Here is a 19,504-nt window from a genome sequence, read left to right on the forward strand (position 1 = left end):
GAGAGACTGGCTTTCACATGGGAAAAGAAAACCATTATGCTCTTCCTCCCACATGTGCACCCCTGTGCACCTGCCCTCCATCTGATGGCATAAAGGGCAGGGCCACCCCAACTCTCTCAGTTCCTTCACCACACAAATTTTGGCGATATTAGACTCTAGTAAATGGGATGTAACCTGGGTCATGGAATATATACGTGTACAACACATCTTGAAGAACCAGTTATTGTACAGTTAAGTAACTATTTCTTCTTCAAGTACTTGTACACAGATATATTCTACTGTTGGTGAACCCAAGCAGTACTCCTGTTGTGGAAGGAACTCAGTCTATTTAAACAGCAAATGCACACCTGCCTTTCCAAAGTGTACACTGGCAATAAATGCTTCAACAATGGCATAATGTGGAGTGAACCTATGTACCAAAGACCAAGTTACTGCTTTATAAAGGTCCATGATTGGAACATTGTGCAATACTTTTTGCAGGTGGTACAAGCTTTGCAAAGTCATAACAGGACCTGATTCAGGCAAAGGTCCAATTGGAGACACTTCATGCTGATATTAGATTATCTCTTTTCTCTGTTTCAGAGTAGCAGCCGTGTTAATCTGTATCCGCAAAAAGAAAAGGAGTACTTGTGACACCTTAGAGACTAACAAATTTATTTGAGCATAAGCTTTTGTGAGCTACAGCTCACTTCATCAGTGTTTAAGGTGTTACAAGTACTCCTTTTCTTTTCTCTGTGTGAGCTACGCAGAGTCTCAGTGAGGATCTACACTGTTTTGTCCTGTCTAAACAGGAAGTGCCCTACAAGAATCCAGTGAGTGCAACTTCTCCTTATCCCAGTGAGCATGTAGTTTGAGAAAGAATGTTGGTAGATGTATGACCTGGTTTAGGAGGAATTCCTTTGACAAGAACTTTGAGGGAGACAAGAACTTAAGACCTTGTCTTTGTAGAAAACTGTACATGGGGGTCCTACCATTAAAGTTTATAGCACTCCCATTCTTGTTACCAATGTTATTAAAATGAGAAAAGCTGTCTTAGCAGATAAATGGAAGAGAGCATGAGTCCAAAAACTCAAGTGGCAGATCCATAACTACTACCAATACGAAATTAAGTTCCCAGGGAGGGACCTTATTGCGAGGTCAGGCCTTTCAGAAATCTTCCCTCCATGGGATAGGAGAAAATGGAATTTCCATGGACCAAAGGGTGACTAGCACATGTGGTCGCAAAATGAACTTTTACTATACTCATAGAAAGACTCTATTCTTTTAAGTCCAGCAGAGAGGCTAAAAGTCGAGTAGAGTTGGACCTTGCAAAGGGAATTAAAACCAATAGTAAAAGGTTCTATAGCCATATAAATAAGAAGAAAACTAAGAAGGAAGAAGTGGGGCCGCTTAACACTGAGGATGGAGCGGAGGTTAAAGATAATCTAGGCATGGCCCAATATCTAAACAAATACTTTGCCTCAGTCTTTAATAAGGCTAAAGAGGATCTTGGGGATAATGGTAGCATGACAAATAGGAAGGAGGATATAGAGGTACATATTACCATATCAGAGGTAGAAGCGAAACTGAAACAGCTTAATGGGACTAAATCGGGGGGCCCAGATAATCTTCATCCAAGAATATTAAAGGAATTGGCACCTGAAATTGCAAGCCCATTAGCAAGAATTTTTAATGAATCTGTAAACTCAGGAATAGTACCGAATGATTGGAGAATTGCTAATATAGTTCCTATTTTTAAGAAAGGAAAAAAAAGTGATCCAGGTAACTACAGGCCAGTTAGTTTGACATCTGTAGTATGCAAGGTCCTGGAAAAAATTTTGAAGGAGAAATTAGTTAAGGACATTGAAGTCAATGGTAAATGGGACAAAATACAACATGGTTTTACAAAAGGTAGATCGTGCCAAACCAACCTAATCTCCTTTTTTGAAAAAGTAACAGATTTTTTAGATAAAGGAAATGCAGTGGATCTAATTTACCTAGATTTCAGTAAGGCATTTGATACCGTGCCACATGGGGAATTATTAGTTAAATTGGAGAAGATGGGGATCAATATGAACATCAGAAGGTGGATAAGGAATTGGTTAAAGGGGAGACTGCAACGGGTCCTACTGAAAGGCGAACTGTCAGGTTGGAGGGAGGTTACCAGTGGAGTTCCTCAGGGATCGGTTTTGGGACCAATCTTATTTAATCTTTTTGTTACTGACCTTGGCACAAAAGTGGGAGTGTGCTAATAAAGTTTGCAGATGATACAAAGCTGGGAGGTATTGCCAATTCGGAGAAGGATCGGGATATTATACAGGAGGATCTGGATGACCTTGTAAACTGGAGTAATAGTAATAGGATGAAATTTAATAGTGAGAAGTGTAAGGTTATGCATTTAGGGATTAATAACAAGAATTTTAGTTATAAGCTGGGGACGCATCAATTAGAAGTAACGGAAGAGGAGAAGGACCTTGGAGTATTGGTTGATCATAGGATGACTATGAGCTGCCAATGTGATATGGCTGTGAAAAAAGCTAATGCGGTTTTGGGATGCATCAGGAGAGGCATTTCCAGTAGGGATAAGGAGGTTTTAGTACCGTTATACAAGGCACTGGTGAGACCTCACCTAGAATACTGTGTGCAGTTCTGGTCTCCCATGTTTAACAAGGATGAATTCAAACTGGAGCAGGTACAGAGAAGGGCTACTAGGATGATCCGAGGAATGGAAAACTTGTCTTATGAAAGGAGACTTAAGGAGCTTGGCTTGTTTAGCCTAACTAAAAGAAGGTTGAGGGGAGATATGATTGCTCTCTATAAATATATCAGAGGGATAAATATAGGAGAGGGAGAGGAATTATTTAAGCTCAGCACCAATGTGGACACAAGAACAAATGGGTATAAACTGGCCACCAGGAAGTTTAGACTTGAAATCAGACGAAGGTTTTTAACCATCAGAGGAGTGAAGTTTTGGAATAACCTTCCAAGGGAAGCAGTGGGGGCAAAAGATCTATCTGGTTTTAAGATTCTACTCGATAAGTTTATGGAGGAGATGGTATGATGGGATAATGGGATTTTGGTAAGTAACTGATCTTTAAATATTCAGGGTAAATAGGCCAAATCCCCTGAGATGGGATATTAGATGGATGGGATCTGAGTTACTATAGAAAATTCTTTCCTGGGTATCTGGCTGGTCAATCTTGCCCATATGCTCAGGGTTTAGCTGATTGCCATATTTGGGGTCGGGAAGGAATTTTCCTCCAGGGCAGATTGGAGAGGCCCTGGAGGTTTTTCGCCTTCCTCTGTAGCATGGGGCATGGTTGACTGGAGGGAGGCTTCTCTGCTCCTTGAAGTTTTGAACCATGGATTTGAGGACTTCAATAGCTCAGACATGGGTGAGGTTTTTCATAGGAGTGGTGGGTGACATTCTGTGGCCTGCGCTGTGCAGGAGGTCGGACTAGATGATCAGAGTGGTCCCTTCTGACCTTAGTATCTATGAATCTATGAATCTATATTCCAAAGTACCTTGAATGTGTGCTTTGGATGGTGACCATAGACGACAGTGGGCCCAAATAAAAATCTTTCCCACTTATCTAGGCAAATTGCTCTAGGTGAGCTTTTCCTGCTGTTAATAAGGATGTTCTGTATATTATATGAGCAGATCCCCTCCAGTATCTGTAGCCAGTCAACAACCATGCAGTGAGGGAGAGGCCTGAAGAATCTTGGTGCAGAAATTTTTTCAGATTCTTAGAGATTACATCTGGGAACAATTTCATGGTTATGGGAGGCTGTCATGACAGTCTGAATATCCAAAAACCAATATTGCCACAGCCATGTTAGAGTTATTAAAATAATGTTGGTCTGATCTTATTTCAATTTTATGATAAATCTAGGACTCAGTGCAATTGAAGGATATGCATATAGAAGTTCTGAGATGCAAGGAAGCCAGAATGCGTCTTATTGATCCTAGACTACGAATGGTCAGGAACAGAAGCGGTTACACTTTGTTTTCTGTGGGTAGTGAACAGGTATAAAGCATGGATACCCCATTTGTTAACTATATTCTGAACTATTTTGAGTTTCAGGGTCCATACATGGTTGCTGATCAACTTCCTACTTAGACAATTCACTAGAACATTCTGCACTCTGGGAAGATGAGATGCTCTGAGGCAGATTTTATTTAATTTCATTTCAGACATCCTGGCAATTTCAGACAAGTCCTCACTGTTGTACTTGGGTGAGCCTACAGATTGGTGCATAGGTTTAGGATGGACTGAAACCTTTCCTGAGGCAGGTAGATGGTTGCAGGAAAGTTTAGAATGGCCCCAATAAACTCAATTCTTTGTACACAAGATAGTATCAACTTTTCCTTATTTATTTCAGACCCAGTTTTGCAAACAGCAACTGGATTTGACAGATGCTATCTATTTGTTGGCTGGCTTGTCCATGAATTAAACTGTCCAGTTATGGGAATACGAGGATCCCAAGTTGTCTGAAATGAGCTGATGAAAGCTAAATGGAAGCACTGTATATTGGTAGTGATGACCCCATTAAAAACCTTATGTATTTTCTGTGGCTTGGGAGGATAACCACATGAAAATAGGAAACCTTGAGGTCAGTAGCAGCTTAACTATTGTTTGAATCGAAGGACAGGATAATGAAGGCAAGGGGCAATCATCCTTAATTTTAGCTTTCTGAAAAGTTGTTCTATTTCCTTCGGTCCAGGACAGGCTTGAAAACGCCCTCTTATTTTGGTACAAGAAAATATCAGAAGCAAAACCCTCTTCCCCTGTGCTGTAAAGGGACCTCCCTCTATTGCTCTAAGACCTAGGTTTCAGAGTAGCAGCCGTGTTAGTCTGTATTCACAAAAAGAAAAGGAGTACTTGTGGCACCTTAGAGACTAACAAATTTATTAGAGCATAAGCTTTCGTGAGCTACAGCTCACTTCATCGGATGCATCCGATGAAGTGAGCTGTAGCTCACGAAAGCTTATGCTCTAATAAATTTGTTAGTCTCTAAGGTGTCACAAGTACTCCTTTTCTTTTTTCTAAGACCTAGAAGAGACTGTACATCTTGAACAGTCCAATCTTGTGGTAAGTCACTGAATAGGGATGGGGAAAGAGGTTGGTAGTGTACAGCAAAACGTGGAATTGGATGGTGTATCCCAATTCCACAGCGCCTAGAATGATTTGTGTTTATGAAGTTGCAGATACTGCAGAAATGGTACAACTGGTTCCCAGAGGACGGGGACTGGTGGGGAAGATCCAAAATGACTGGTCTCTGCTCCCAGTGAAGTAGTCAAATTGGCTTCCTTGAGGCTGATGGAGGTTGATGGGTAGAGTTCATTGATGCAGATGTAGATTATTTTCTTCATAGAAACTTGTGTCACTCTCTGGAGAAATCAGCCTGCCAATGTTGAAAGGAGCACTGGCACTGTTGAGGCCCACAGTGCCTCTTCTTGGGGCCTGGGGTGTACATTTCTAAAGACATTAGTGTCACTCTAGAGTCTTTAAGAGCGTATAAAGCCTTGTCAGTCTTTCCACTGAAGAGGTTGCACCATAAAGGTCAAGTTTGGAACTTCCCTACATATGCCTGATGTGGGAAGCCAGGAAGATCTCCCAATGGTGATAACAGTCACTATGAAACTGAAGGCTGTATCTGTTGTGTCCAGAGTCGTTTGCAACGATGTCATGGCTATTTGCTGGCCCTCAGCCACAACAGATTTAAACTGGTCCTTCACTTTTTGAGGCAATTTGTCAGTAAATCTGTTCAGTGACTCAGTTATTAAAATCATATTTCAATAATAGTGCCTGGTAGTTTGTAATTGCTATTTGGAGGCTACAACTAAAATAAGCCTTCTTTCCTTCCAAACAAATCAAGCCTCTCTGGCTCCTTGTCCTTTGGAGTAGAATTGAAATGCCCATCTGATCTTCTCCATTCACCTTCAGCACCAAAGAACCCAGCAGAGGGCCAGTAAAGAGCTTCTCAAACCCCTGCAATGGCAGCTAACAGTAGAAGTCAGCTCTTTTTGAGATTAGAGATGGTCTCCTCAGGGAACCTAGAAACTTAAGCCACTGTGTTACCTCACTGCATTAGCAAGAAAGAGCTTTGCTGGAGCTTAAATTGTGTGACAGCTCCCTGCCACATCAATCTGTCTGCCTTACCAGGAAACTATTTAAGATTCTGCCAGTCTAGACCTTGCCTCATAAGTAACATTCAGTGCGCTCCAATTCCCAACCTCCCCAGAGATGTTTCTCTGTGGTATCCTGCCCTTCTCACTGGACACTTACAGAAATTAAGTCTGAAGTCTCCAAAGAGGCAATAAACACACACCAGCCTCCTGACTCACTGAGAACACACCCTAACTTAATACACAGCACTGAGATGGGGTCTGTAGTAAAAATAAGCATAAAGTTTATTAATAAAGAACAATTTTAAGTGATAATAAGCAAGAGAAAAAGAGAATGGCATGGTTACAAATAAAACAAAAGTAGCACACTTTTGTTTGTCTAAAGAAAGTTTACAATTCTGGTCTCAGGCAATTTCTCATCTACAGTCAGTTCTCATTCTCTTCATCCCCCATGGTTGAAGGATCAACTTTTCACAGATGCCAAGAGTGCTGGCCTCTTCTGTCCTTTAAAGTGATGGACACTAAGCACTTCTCTCTCACCTTCTTCTTACAGTCCAGTAAACCTTTGAAATGTATTCTTTTGAAGTGTATGCCCAGATAAAGTTATTCTCCCCTGCCAATGAACAGACACAGTCTGTTGGGACTCATCCTCTTGGGAATTAGCTCTTTCTGTTGATTACTTTGTCTACCTTAAATTCAAATGTACTTCCACTGAATCTGGCATCACCTTGCTCAATTTACACTGGACGCACAGGTAAACGGGCTAAACAACATTCCTTTGCCCAGGAAAAATGTGTTCATCAAATCCACCCCCAAAACATATTTTAGGAATATATTTCCAGCACACACACACACAACCCATTACACATCATTCATATGTACTTCATGCAACGATATTCATGACTAGTGTGTCACCAATTTTCATATACCACCTTCTAAGACACTGTTTATAGTACAGTACGTTGAGTTAATTGCTTATTCTTCGGGGTTCAGACCCTCTGCTCTCTCCCTGGGGTATCTGGACCCTAACTGTGACAACACCAGAGAAGCTGTGTTTGCCACAGGAATTTAGCAGGGTCCAAAGATTTGATGGTGTTGATATGTAAAGATACCTGCCTGGGTACAGCTCAGTATAATATATTCAACAATCTGTGAAGGCTTTCTTGGACCACTACCCCAGGGATAGCACGAGACAAGACAACCCTCTACATGGGATCCTGGAAGGATCTGTAGTCATCCAGGACCCAAGAAGAAGATTCAGGTATAATGGTCTCTTCTGGTGAGGAAGATAGACAGATGCATTGGAATCTGCTGTTCTTCCTGCATGCCCTCATCCAAAGGAGCTAAGCTAGCAACAGGATGAGCCATTTGAGAGAGCACAATCTCTTTTCTAAAAGGTTGGTCTGGATTGAGGTTGAGACAGATCTCATTGTTTGCAGGATTCCCCCGGCACTCAATAACAACACAGGGATTAAGTGTAAGGAGCTGGTGGTTAACAAGGAGGACCATCAAGGAGTTATCTTCTTGCCAGGGACCTGTAGGTATGCTTATAAGAACACTTTATAGAATACTGCCTGGATGTGGATGGTGGGGGAAATTTGGATGCATGGGATTTAGCAGGGGAAGCCTCTCTGCTGCTCTGTAAATCTGATGAGGAAAAGAATATTCCTTTAATAAGGATAGTGCAGTGCCAGTAGTAACCTGGAGCCCTTTTTGAAGGCTTCAGACTGGCTTCAATGGTACTGAAGCCAGTCCCAAGACTCTGATTTGACATATGAGAGAGCCTAGAACTGACGTGCAGAGCAAGTCTCTGGCTGCCATAGACACTTGGGGATTTCATGGTACTGAGAGCATTGGTGCTGCAGTCATTCGTGCCATCTCTGAACACATCAGTGGTAATGATGTCAGGGTTACTGCTACCAAAGGAACGGTGGATGGAAGCAGCTTCATTGGCATCCAAGTGGTCAGTACTGGCTTCTTTGGTACCAGTGCCAAGTAATCTGATGTAGACGGTACCAGTTTAGTACCAGTCAACTTATGAGGTACCTTTTCACTGCAAGTATGATGGATCAGAGTCTCCACAGGTGCTCCAGAAGCCCTTTTTGGGTCCTGAGCAATCATTGATATATACAGAGCTTGAAGTCCTAGGAGTTTTTGATGATGTTCCCAGGCACGGGAACAGTGCCTCTTTTCTCTGATCATCTTAAAGGATTTTTCTCCATCTATCAGAGGACAAGGACCTCAGTGATGGAACATATGAAGTTGTAGCTGCTGGAGCACTTCTAGAGGTGGCGTGCTCCACTTGATCAGTTTCAGGTTGGCCAGGATCACAGACTGGAAGTATACGACTCTCCATAAGCTATTTTCTCAGACAGGCTTCTCTGGATTTTGTATTCTCTAGAGAAGCACTTGCAAAAAGCACATGTCCCTAACATGATCTTCACCTAAACAGATGAGGCAACTAATATGGCTATCATTAACAGGCATGACTACCTTGCAAGACAAGCAGTTTTTAAAGCCAGGGGACTTATGCATGACTCAAGTCAATACTGGAGCACCACCTTAGGAACAAAACAAATCTATTAGAAGACAACAAAGGAAATACTATACACTAATGAATACACTAAGTATTTATATAAGAAAAGTTATTGATGAGCACAGAAAAACAGTGAGCACAAGGTGTCACTGGGATCTCCAACTTTTAGCAACAGGTGGTCAGAAAGAACTGAGAGGTGGACGGGGGTAACCCTGCCCTTTATGCCCTCAGTTGGAGGATCAGGACACTCAGGGAGTGTGCACCACCCTGATGGGTATTGATCACTAGAATCCTCCACCTCCAGTGCACTGGGAAGCACACACATTTACAGTGGAATATATATGTCAAGCACTCAAAGAAAAATCCTATATTTTGGCAGCTGCTTTACCTTGTCAATATCAGCTACAGTAATTATTTCAGGTTTTAAAACTTTGTCCTCCCTGGAATGGAAAGATGGTCTCTCAAAATCTCGAATAAATTCTTTAGATACTCCTACTGAACTGTATTCTGCATCCAACAGGCCAGATTGTCTCACAAGAGTGTTCTTATAAATACTGGATTAACAAAATGAACCAAAGAAAATGAAATTATAGGTTTCTTACTAATTAGACAGAAAAGAATTACTTCTATCTTTCAACACTAAAGCGGCTTAATTAAAAATGTTAGTAACTTTTCAGTAGATCTCTCTATTTTTCAGGTAAACTTATTAGTTAGATCAGTGATACTCAGATCTCAGCATTTCAGGAGCCAAATTAGCAATCAACATTACCCAAAAGAGCCACAGTAGTGTGAATTCATTATTTCATTTACTATTTTTTTTTTAATATATATATATATATATATATATATATATATATATATTCTCACAGCAAAACGACTGACCAAGTATTATGATTTTACAATCTATATCCTGATTGGTAATAACTTAGATTGGTTGATATTAAAACACTCCGTAATTTAATTATGTGCTACAAGGAGCTGCAGAAGACACATTAAACAACCACTTTAAAGAGCTTGTGAGTCTCAGTCTGAGTATCACTGAGATAGAGAGACAGACAGACTATACACTTCACTACATCACGATTTCACATCATGGCTTTATATATCAGGCATGGACTTCATCATTTTTCCAAATGAAAACACAAACATGTATTTGTAATGTAATCTAGAAGGAATATAAAAATGTATAGTGTGGGGGGAACTGGATGACTCAGGGAATTGGTAAAGAAATATGAAGATCTTCAGTTTTAGGCCATGAGCTCAGACAAGTCATGGTTCAGACAAGTAGTAATGGAATATTGACGTACACTATATATATATTTGTCTTTGTGAAAGGAGTTGTGATCCCAGTCCAGATCCCACACATTATATAAACCAATATCATGTGGCAGCCTATTAACCTCAGCAGAAATATGAAGAACTACATGGAAACAGAAATTAAAATTACTCTGCCACCTCTAGGGGTTCTCTCTGGAACTTTGGGAGGAGAACACATTGATTAGGCGGTGTAGAGATAACTGGATAGTTGCTAGCTGTGTTACATCTGTTTTGTGGATAAAGAAAAAAATTCAGATGACAGAATGTTAATTCTGCACTCTTTCACGGCACTAAAATTCACTTAAAAGAAACATTTGAAATACTTCAATGAGGAGAGCACTTCAATGAGGAAAAATTACAAACTATGAATACTCGCATCAAATGTAGGTTACATTTTAACTAATGTCAAGTAAATCCCATAGTTTCCTTACTCATGGATCTACTCATTCATCATGTGTAACTTCCCCAGCCTCAATTATACTTAAAGAAAGTTCACTGACCAAATAAGGAAGTATTAGTCTAAAACAACAGGTCATGTATTTCCATCACAAATGCATGCTACTATAGCCAAGTTACACAAATCCAACTTTATATTGCAGACTAAGGGTACAATACAAAGCCCACTGAAGTCAATGGAAAGACTCCTATTAACTTCAGCGGACTTTGGATCAGGCTGTAAGAATGGATCTATAGATCTGGGCCCTAAATGTGGAAAGAACCCACGGACCGGTAAAGTATGGAGCTCTAGATCCAAGAGAGGCACACTGCCCACACCCAAAATCTGGCAGCCTACAATCCTTTCATCTAGAGCAGTGAAGAAAGCAGATTAATGTTGCCCTTGAGCACCTCCCCAGCCCTGGGTCTAAGAGCCATGGATCTGTCACTTTCTGTACTGATGTCTCCATTAATATTAAGAGTCAAATCTTACATCTCTAAGTATTTACAATAAGGAAATCATGTGTGTAGAGGGCTTGAAAACAATGTAGAAGAAATTGATGGTCCACAAACAATATAAAAGCAGAGCAAAATAAAAAATAATCAGATTACTTTAAGAAAATAATATAATGAAATTAAAATGTTTTAAACTAGTGCTCCCAACCTAGAGTGCCCAAAATAACCTTATAAGGTTTTCATTCTTCTTTTCATCTGGATTGGTCACATTGCTGGAACCCTTAAATAACTCCAACAGCAGCTGGACAGCATTGTGCACCAGTTTACGGAGCAGTTCTTGGAAGATTTTGTCAACTAGCTGAAGAAACCCTGAAAAGCGTTTCATCATCTGACGCCATTCACTTATCTCAACATATTTTGGATTTTCTTTGCTGTCAGTTGGCATAGACTGAAAAAGCTTTTGAGCTCCCTTCATTTCTGCCACCTACAGTGTTAGTAAAAATAAATTTAGACAAGTATGCTTTAAATCCCTTGTACATCACATTCAGCACATTCTGTAACAGTCAACTTTTTATTACAGACTTTTCTGTATTGTTCAGAAATGGTTTTATTTTAAGTTCCATAGAAATAGACACACCATGGAAATTCAGTTTTTCTATGCTAAATAAGACTTAATACTTCTGAAAGAAATAATTCTTTATCTTTTTAACCTGTTAGTAGAGTATAAATAAAGATAAATATTACAAAACAACCAAAATATACATTAGTAATAAACACTGAAATAAACTAAGGCCCTATCCAGAGTGTCCTCAAAGCCCAATGCCTACCATACTTTTATTTAAGCTTTTACTATATTATATATATATACACACACACACACTTTTAAAATTAATTCCTCAATGTCAATGCATTTGCACAAACATGCTGAGAGAGTAATGCACACTAATCCAAGGTGTTTTCAGTCACCAAAACAAGGTTTGGCAGAAGTATTCTGTTGGATCACAGAACTGAAGTGCAATTCAGGAAAAAGCAGAGGTGATTTTTGGTGTCCGTTGGGACATAATCAGCCAATGAAATAATTCTGGGAGGCAGGCCATGACTGGCCAATACATGGGAGAGGAGACTTGGGGTCCTGTTGGCAGTAGTCTCAGTACAGATATAGATATTACTACACAGCAAATATGATACCTCTAGGGGACTGAAGCTGCATTTGGCTGCCTCAAAGAGTCCAGTGGCATTGGTTTGGACAAGGCAGCTTTCATACAGGATTCTTCCATGTGGTGTGAAAAAACATTAAAACAACAATAAATAAATATATGTTAGGACTTATCTACCAGCAGCTTAGCTGGATTAAACACTGGTTCTTTAAGGAGGGCATATAGGCATGAAAGGGGGTCAATTTTATGAATTTGCCATCGTGCCAACTAGATTTTAAAGCTGGTATCTAACAAGCTAGATTTGTCAATGTGATAAGTGTTATAGCCATCATCAGAACAGAATCTAATTAGGATAACCCCTTTTTATTGAGTCCAGGAAGCATTAGCTTATTAATTTAATGCTAGGTTCTTTTCAAATCAATGTTCATCTTGAACATTTTTTTTAAATCAGGACACTTGATTACTCTTAACCAATCAACAATTTATTAATTCATGCAGAAACACTTCAGTAAAAAAATCAACATTTCACAAATCAATTGAAGACACAAACCAATATTCTAGGCATGAACGTATAAATAGTCCTGAAAGCAAACACTGTAGATGAGGGTTGAGGATCAGCAGCTATACCAAGAAAGAAATGATCACTCAACCGGTGCAGTAACTGTGGTTCTTCAAGATGTGTGCCCGTACAGGTGCTCCATTCTAGATACGCTTGCACCCCTTTGCCTTTGATCGGAGATTTATAATAGTAGCGTCCATTCGACTCGTGCATGCACATTACTCAGCCTCACAATCCATGCTGTTATATAGTATTGGCGGGCAACCCACCTTCAGTTTCCCCTCTATCAGGAAGTTCCATAGCAAAGAACTCTGAAACAGATGGGAAGGAGAGAGGGTAGTGGATCACCATAGGGATACATATCTTGATTGTACCTCAGTTACTGCACAGTGAGAGTAATCATGTTGTCTTTTTCAAATAGCGTCCCTAGAGATGTGCCACTCTAGGTGGTTACTGAGCAGTTCCCCCTTAAGGAGTAGGGAGCTTCAGAGTTGAGTCCAATATCAAAGAAGGCACAGCCAAGCTGAATGCTGCATCAAAAGCAGAGTCATGACTTATTGCATAGTGCTCCACAACATATGTATAGAGGTCAAAGTCGAAGCCCTACATATTTTATTGATGAGAACATTTTTGAGAATGGCTGTAAAGGTGGAAATGGACCTTGCAGAGTGAGCTTTGATTGTCCAAGGGTGCTTCAAGATTGGCAGCAACATCTAATGCAGTTGGATACCCACTTGGAAAGTCTTTGTTTAGAGATGGCAGATCCTTTTGATCTGTCTGTAAACGCGACAAATAATTTGGGAGCCTTTCTGAAAGGTTTAGTTCTGTCAGGATAGAAGGCTAGGGTTCCTGATATCAAGTGTGTGTAACAGTGCCTCTTTGCCTAGGTGAGGTGTAGGATGGAAGATCAGGAGGTGAATGGAGTAGTTAATATGGAACTTGGAAGATATTTCTGGTAAAAACTTGGCATCTGGTCGTAATGTGACCTTGTTTTTGAAAAATATCGTGAAAGGGGGATATACTATAAGGGCTCCTATTTCCCCAGCTCGTCGAGCTGATGTAATGGCTACCAGAAACACTGTTTTCATTGATAAATGGAGGGGTGAGCAGGCAGCCATCAGTTTAAACGGTGATCTCAAAAGGCATTTAAGAACCAGACTGAGGTCCCAAACCAGAGTAGGATGTTTGATTGGTGGAAAAAGATTTCAAGCCCCTTCAGGAACCTCTCTGTCGTTGGGTGGGCGAATACGGAATAACCTTCTATTGGAGAATGGAATGCCATGATAGTTACCAGGTGGACTCTAACAGAGATCAGCAACAGCCCCAAGTTTTTTAGTTCTAGGATGTAGTCCAATATATATCTGACAGCGATAAGGTTGTTAACAGAATGTATTTGAGGTCACACCTGCAATCAAATCTTGCCCATTTTTGTAAGTAAGTGTAGTGCATAGACTTTTCTGCTGCTGAAAGTTCAAAAAATTTACTCTCTGAACAAGTCATTTCTAATCCTTTGAACCATTGACCAGCCATACTTTGAGACGAAGAACTCCGAGACTGGGGTGAAGGACCTTCCCTCATTCCTGGGAGAGGCCTGGAGAGTGATCAGTGAGAAAATGGCCAGCTGTATCAAGTAAGGAAACCATGTTCGTTTGGGCCAGGTCAGAACTATTAGAATAACTCTGGCTTTGTCATTTTTATTTCATGTAGAAATTTCGATATTAGAGGAGTCAGGAGAACATGTACAGTAGACCTGACATCAACTGAAAGTGAAAGGTATATCCCCCAAGAATTGGTGACCCAGCCTGCCTCTGCAGCAGAACTGGGCACATTTCTTGTTTATCATCATTGTGAACAGGTCTATTTGAGGAGTGCCCCATTGCCAGAATATGTGGTGAAGAATGATGGAATCCATCTCTTACTCATGGTCTTCAGAGAGACCATGCACACTGAGTTTGTTTGTGGTCCCGTTTTGAACTCCTGGGAGGTAAGCTGCTGTGATGACAATTTGATTATGTATGCACCAATTGCAAAGCTAGACAGCCTTGGCGCAGAGGTAGGGAGATCTTGTCCCTCCTTGCTGGCTGGTATAGAACATGTATGACATGTTATCCATCATGACCCTTATGTGTTTGCCCCTGATTAGTGGCAGAAACTGGAGATAGTCATATCTGACCACCCTAAGTAACAGGAGGTTGATGCATAGAGTGGTTTCTTGAGGCACCCACCTGACCTGAGTGGGTGTTTAGATGAGCTCCCCACCCCAATAGGGACACATCTGTCATTATGACAATCATTGGGGGAGTATGGGTGAAAGGGACTCCTGCACAAACATCGTGAAGATATTTCTACCCACTAAGATAGGTATGGAAAGTAGTGTAGATAGACTGTGTCTGTTTGGTGAATAAAACAGTCCTGAGCCGCCCTTGAAGGCAACACATTTCCAGTCTTATATGGTCTATAATAAAACTACCAACTGTCATATGCCCCAACAGCTGAAGACAGTCTTTAACCGGGGTTTGATGGCTGATCTGGATTGTGTTTACTATGTTGGATACAGCCACGAATCTGTGCACTGGGAAGTAGGCTCTTGCCTCTATTGAAATGATATGAGCTACAATTAATCTGACTTTCACACACAAGTCAAGGGGAATTTTTGAAAGTTCAACTACAGGCCCAATTTGAGGGACACGTCTATTGCTTCACAAGTTGCCTGTGAAGTTGCATCTAAGGAACAACCTTTCAGAAGTCACTCATCTAAGTAAGGGAACACCAGATCTCTTTTTTCTGCAGAGGTGTGCCACTATTACTGACAATACCTTTGAAAAGACCTTGGAGGTAAATGGTAGGTTGAAAGGGAGCACCCTGTACTGAAAATGGTCCTGAACAATAATAAAATGTAGGAATCTTTGTGAGAGATGGGTGGATCACTATATTGAAATATGCACCCTGAAGGTCAAGGGCTGAGAACTAGTCCCCTTGGTCCAGTGATGAAATTATTGCTGCAAGTGTCACCATACTGAATTTTTGTGCCTTCATGAAGATGTTGAGTTGCCTTAGATCTAGGATGGGTCTCCAACCTTTGTTCTTTATTGGAACCAGGAAATAGGAATAAAATCCCTTTCCTCTGTGCTGCATGAGAACCGGTTCTATAGCACCCAAGAGTCCACCATTGATAGATCCGTCAATGGCTATTAGCCAGGATGGACAGGGATACAAAATCATGCTCTGAAATGTCCCTAGCCTTTGTTTGCAGAAGGTGGGAGTGGATAACAGGGGATGGATCACTGAATGATTACCTGTTCTATTCATTCTCTCTGCAGCACCTGGCATTGGCCACCATTGGAAGACAGGATACTGGGCTGGATGGACCATTGGTCTGACTCAGTATAACTGTTCTTTTAAGAATAGGAGAGAGTCAATTTCCTGCTGTAGCAGATTTTCATGAGAGTGGTCCCTATAGAGAAATGGGGAAGGGGGATTGGCAGGTGGCAGAGAAATAATGTGGATGGAGTACCCTGTGCAGAAATCTTCAAAACCCACTTGTCTATAGTGACTGACTCCCAAGCCCACCAGAGTGGTAAAGGTCCTCTTACTATGGTTTTTTAATTTGAGGTATACATTTAAATTGAGCCTCTATTATGGTAACTGTAAAAAGTTTCTGTGCAGCTTGCAGGGATTTCACTTTTGAGACTGTACCTTTTAATTTCTTTTTAACTAGCTTCCTCATTTTTGTGTAGTTTCCCTTTCTAAAATTAAATGCTGTTGTGGTGGGCTTCTTTGGTGTTAAATTTAATTATATTATGGTCACTATTACCAAGTGGTTCCTCTATATTCACCTCTTGGACCAGATCCTGTGCTCCACTTAAGACTAAATCAAGAATTGCCTCTCTTTTGGGTTGCAGGACTAGGTGCTCCAAGAAACAGTCATTTATGGTGTCAAGAAATTTTATCTCTGCATCCTATCCTGAGGTGACATGTACCCAGTCAATATGGGGATAATGAAATTCCCCATTATTTTTGAGTTGGCAGCCTTCTCATCATGGCCGCCATCCAGTGGCTTGCTTGTAAGTAGTGGTATTAGTAGCTAATAGAATCCTGGCATCACCAGAGGCACTGTCAACGGTGTCCTGATTAGAGGAGTGCCCAGCCCCATCAGTTGATCCAGCTGTTGTAGTTAAGCCATAAGGAGGTACAGGAAGTTGTCTGTGCAACTGGGTGAATTTCTGGTTGGCGGCTACATTGGCCCCGGCGTTCTCACCTGACTCTTTAGCCTGCTTTCCTGACTTGTCCCTTGTTCTTGATTCCCTGCCCTCTGTTTCTGACTCTAGCTCCATCCCTTGGCTTGACTGTCTGACTCTGATTCTGACTCTGACCCTTGGCTCAACTCCTCACTCTGACTTTGACCCAGCTCAATACTCTGACCTTTGGCTAGATGCTGATTCCTGCTTCAACCACTAGGGATCACTGCCCAAGTTCCGGTCATGACCGAAAGCTCCAATGCATATTACAAAATTTTCAAACTACAGTTAAGCACTTAGAAAGCTTTAATGAGTTGCATGTGGCTAGAATTCCCATACCACTGTCTGGTTACAAGGAATTAAGAGGCAGAGAGAAGTGTAGAAAATATAAACTTTAACTATCTATAAATAACTTGTTGTGAGACCCAGAAAACTGAAGGTCAAATGGACCACACTGCCAGTGTTCTCAAGAAATGTACATGACCTAGCCTTCACCCCAAACCATACATTTGTATGCATTGTGAATCAGAGATGTATCATTCTATGCAAATAATTGATCTTGTTCCTCCAATTTAATGTCTCATATCCCATGAAAAGTCTTGAAAAATGTGAAGTGACAAGTTCTATATATTATCAAAGAAGGTATGGACTATGTTCACTAGATTTAGAGGAATTATAAGAGATTTTGTGTGCTTTCTCTGATAATGATAGTTTCACCAGAGAATTGACAGGAAATGGTATAACACAAGAAGGAAAAGGGAATGTTGAAATGTATAAGCATCTAACCAGGATATAACTTCTTGGAATATTAAGAGAAATCACTTGGAAGGGGTACCAAAATTAATAGGGTAAATACTAAAATGCAATCCATGAAATGAATTAGACCCTCCAACTAAAAAGAGCATCAACATTTTTTTTATACATTGATGCCTTCACTGGATACTGATGGAAGCAGCAAAAAAACTAAGATCTGAAAGCTGAGAACCATTTGGCAAATGTCCAGTAGGAATCCGAGAGGTCCCCTTCAACTAGTCCTTAAATCAGTGTATATAAAACTGAGGTCACTGTGCATGACACCCCATGGATGGCCTCTCCCATTGTCCAGGGTCACAGGACACAGAAGAGATATTGAAGAGTTTTGCTGAAATCTTATGTGGGAAAGACTTGCCCCCGTGTCCGGGGGCACAGGTCTAAGAAGAGTTGTTGAACTCCAGATAAGTTGCAGAATCCAGAAGCGTCAGATGTATGGACCAGCCATGTGTAAAAGACTTTCTTATCTCCAGATTAGCAGGGCAGGAAGTGGTGAGATTTCAATTCAAAGATTGTATTTCTCCTGTTCTTACTATAAATAACTGGAGGTTATTTTGAATTTTAACTACCTAATGTTATATATGTGCCCTCCTTTATAAATCCAAGCAAATTAGCCTAAGAGAAATTTAAAACGATAACTTTAAGCAATTGCTTTTGATATTGCAAACTTTCCCTTCCAGACCAAACCATTCAAATAGCAGGGATCATATTCTTAAAAGTTCCTTTAGTAAAAGGGTATCCTTATTTCTTGGGGAAATACTAGAAGTGTGAAAAACATTTTAGAAATACTAAAGAAATGATGATTAACAATCATATATACAAATAAGAAGACATCTTGGTGATTTGTATTGTTCTTCTTCGAGTGTTGTCACTATGATTGTTTCACTCTAGGTGCACTTGTGCCACCTGTACCTTTTGATCGGAGATTTCTGCACATGTGTGTTACTCAGTCTTGTGCTCTTGTTGTTATATAGCACTCTGTGGGCAAACTGCCTTCAGTTCCTTCTCTACCACCTCAGCCTGAGACGGAGCCTTAGCAGTTGTTTATGTTGAGTTTTATTTCAGATGTGTTCCCTTAACTCTTTTAGTTGTTCTAAGTAGTAGTTTTAGCTTGTAGTAGTTTAAAAAAAACTTTAAATTTTTTATATAGTTTTCTTCTAATACCTTTTATATAGTTTCTCTCCTCCCAGGAGTTTTACTTTACTGGGAGGGCAGGCCCAGTTCTCTTGGTTTCAAGAACTGCCTGTCATGCCAGGAGGCAATCCTGATGAGTGATGGACAATCCTGATGCAGCTGTTGCCTCAGGGAATCTCATATTTCCCAAAAGTGCAACTTTTGTCTGGTATTAAAATCTAGAGCCAGAAAAAACGGGGAGATAATGATGGAGAACTCACTGCACTCAACCACTGACCCTGGCCAGGGGTCCCCCCTCTCTGCCCCCGTTTGCTGGTCTCCTAGTAAATCCACTGTCACTGTCTGTCTCTGAACTACACTCCATGAGGGCATCTAAGAGGAAGACCCAGGCTTCCTCCCAATGACTTTCCCTTGAGTTTTCCAGATAGGGGATCTACCTCAAAGAAATACGGTCTCTAATGACTCCAGCTACTTCAGTATCCACTGCTCTCAGACTTGGTACCCATGAGTCTGCTGGTTCCTCAGGTACCAAGGGCACTGTCAAACCTAAAGACTATGAAGACCCAGGCTCCGAGAGGCCATTAACACCATCAATGGAGTGAAGCGACAAGAAGAGCGCTACCTCTTCTCACTTGGAACCGAAGAAGCCCTCTCAAGGTCTTTCTGCACTCCCCTTAGAGTGGTCAAGATTCACAATACCGGCAACTCCCTCAGCCACTGTCATTTCAGCGTAGGCCATGGACAAGGTACTGC

At 40.9% G+C, this 19,504-nt stretch overlaps 1 protein-coding gene across 1 annotated transcript in view; it reads right to left on the reverse strand.

Annotated features, from left to right (window-relative positions):
• Positions 1-19,504, reverse strand: part of DNAH14 (dynein axonemal heavy chain 14) — a 551,687-nt gene that overhangs the window by 377,762 nt on the left and 154,421 nt on the right. Inside the window, exons 13-14 of the mRNA XM_043511487.1 lie at positions 11,081-11,337; positions 9,034-9,199 (exon numbers count right to left, since the gene is read on the reverse strand). Coding sequence (XP_043367422.1) covers positions 9,034-9,199; positions 11,081-11,337 — 423 coding nt within the window. The remainder of the gene's footprint in view (positions 1-9,033; positions 9,200-11,080; positions 11,338-19,504) is intronic.

Source organism: Dermochelys coriacea, chromosome 3 (assembly GCF_009764565.3).
Source record: "Dermochelys coriacea isolate rDerCor1 chromosome 3, rDerCor1.pri.v4, whole genome shotgun sequence".
NCBI classification, from domain to species: Eukaryota; Metazoa; Chordata; order Testudines; family Dermochelyidae; genus Dermochelys; species Dermochelys coriacea.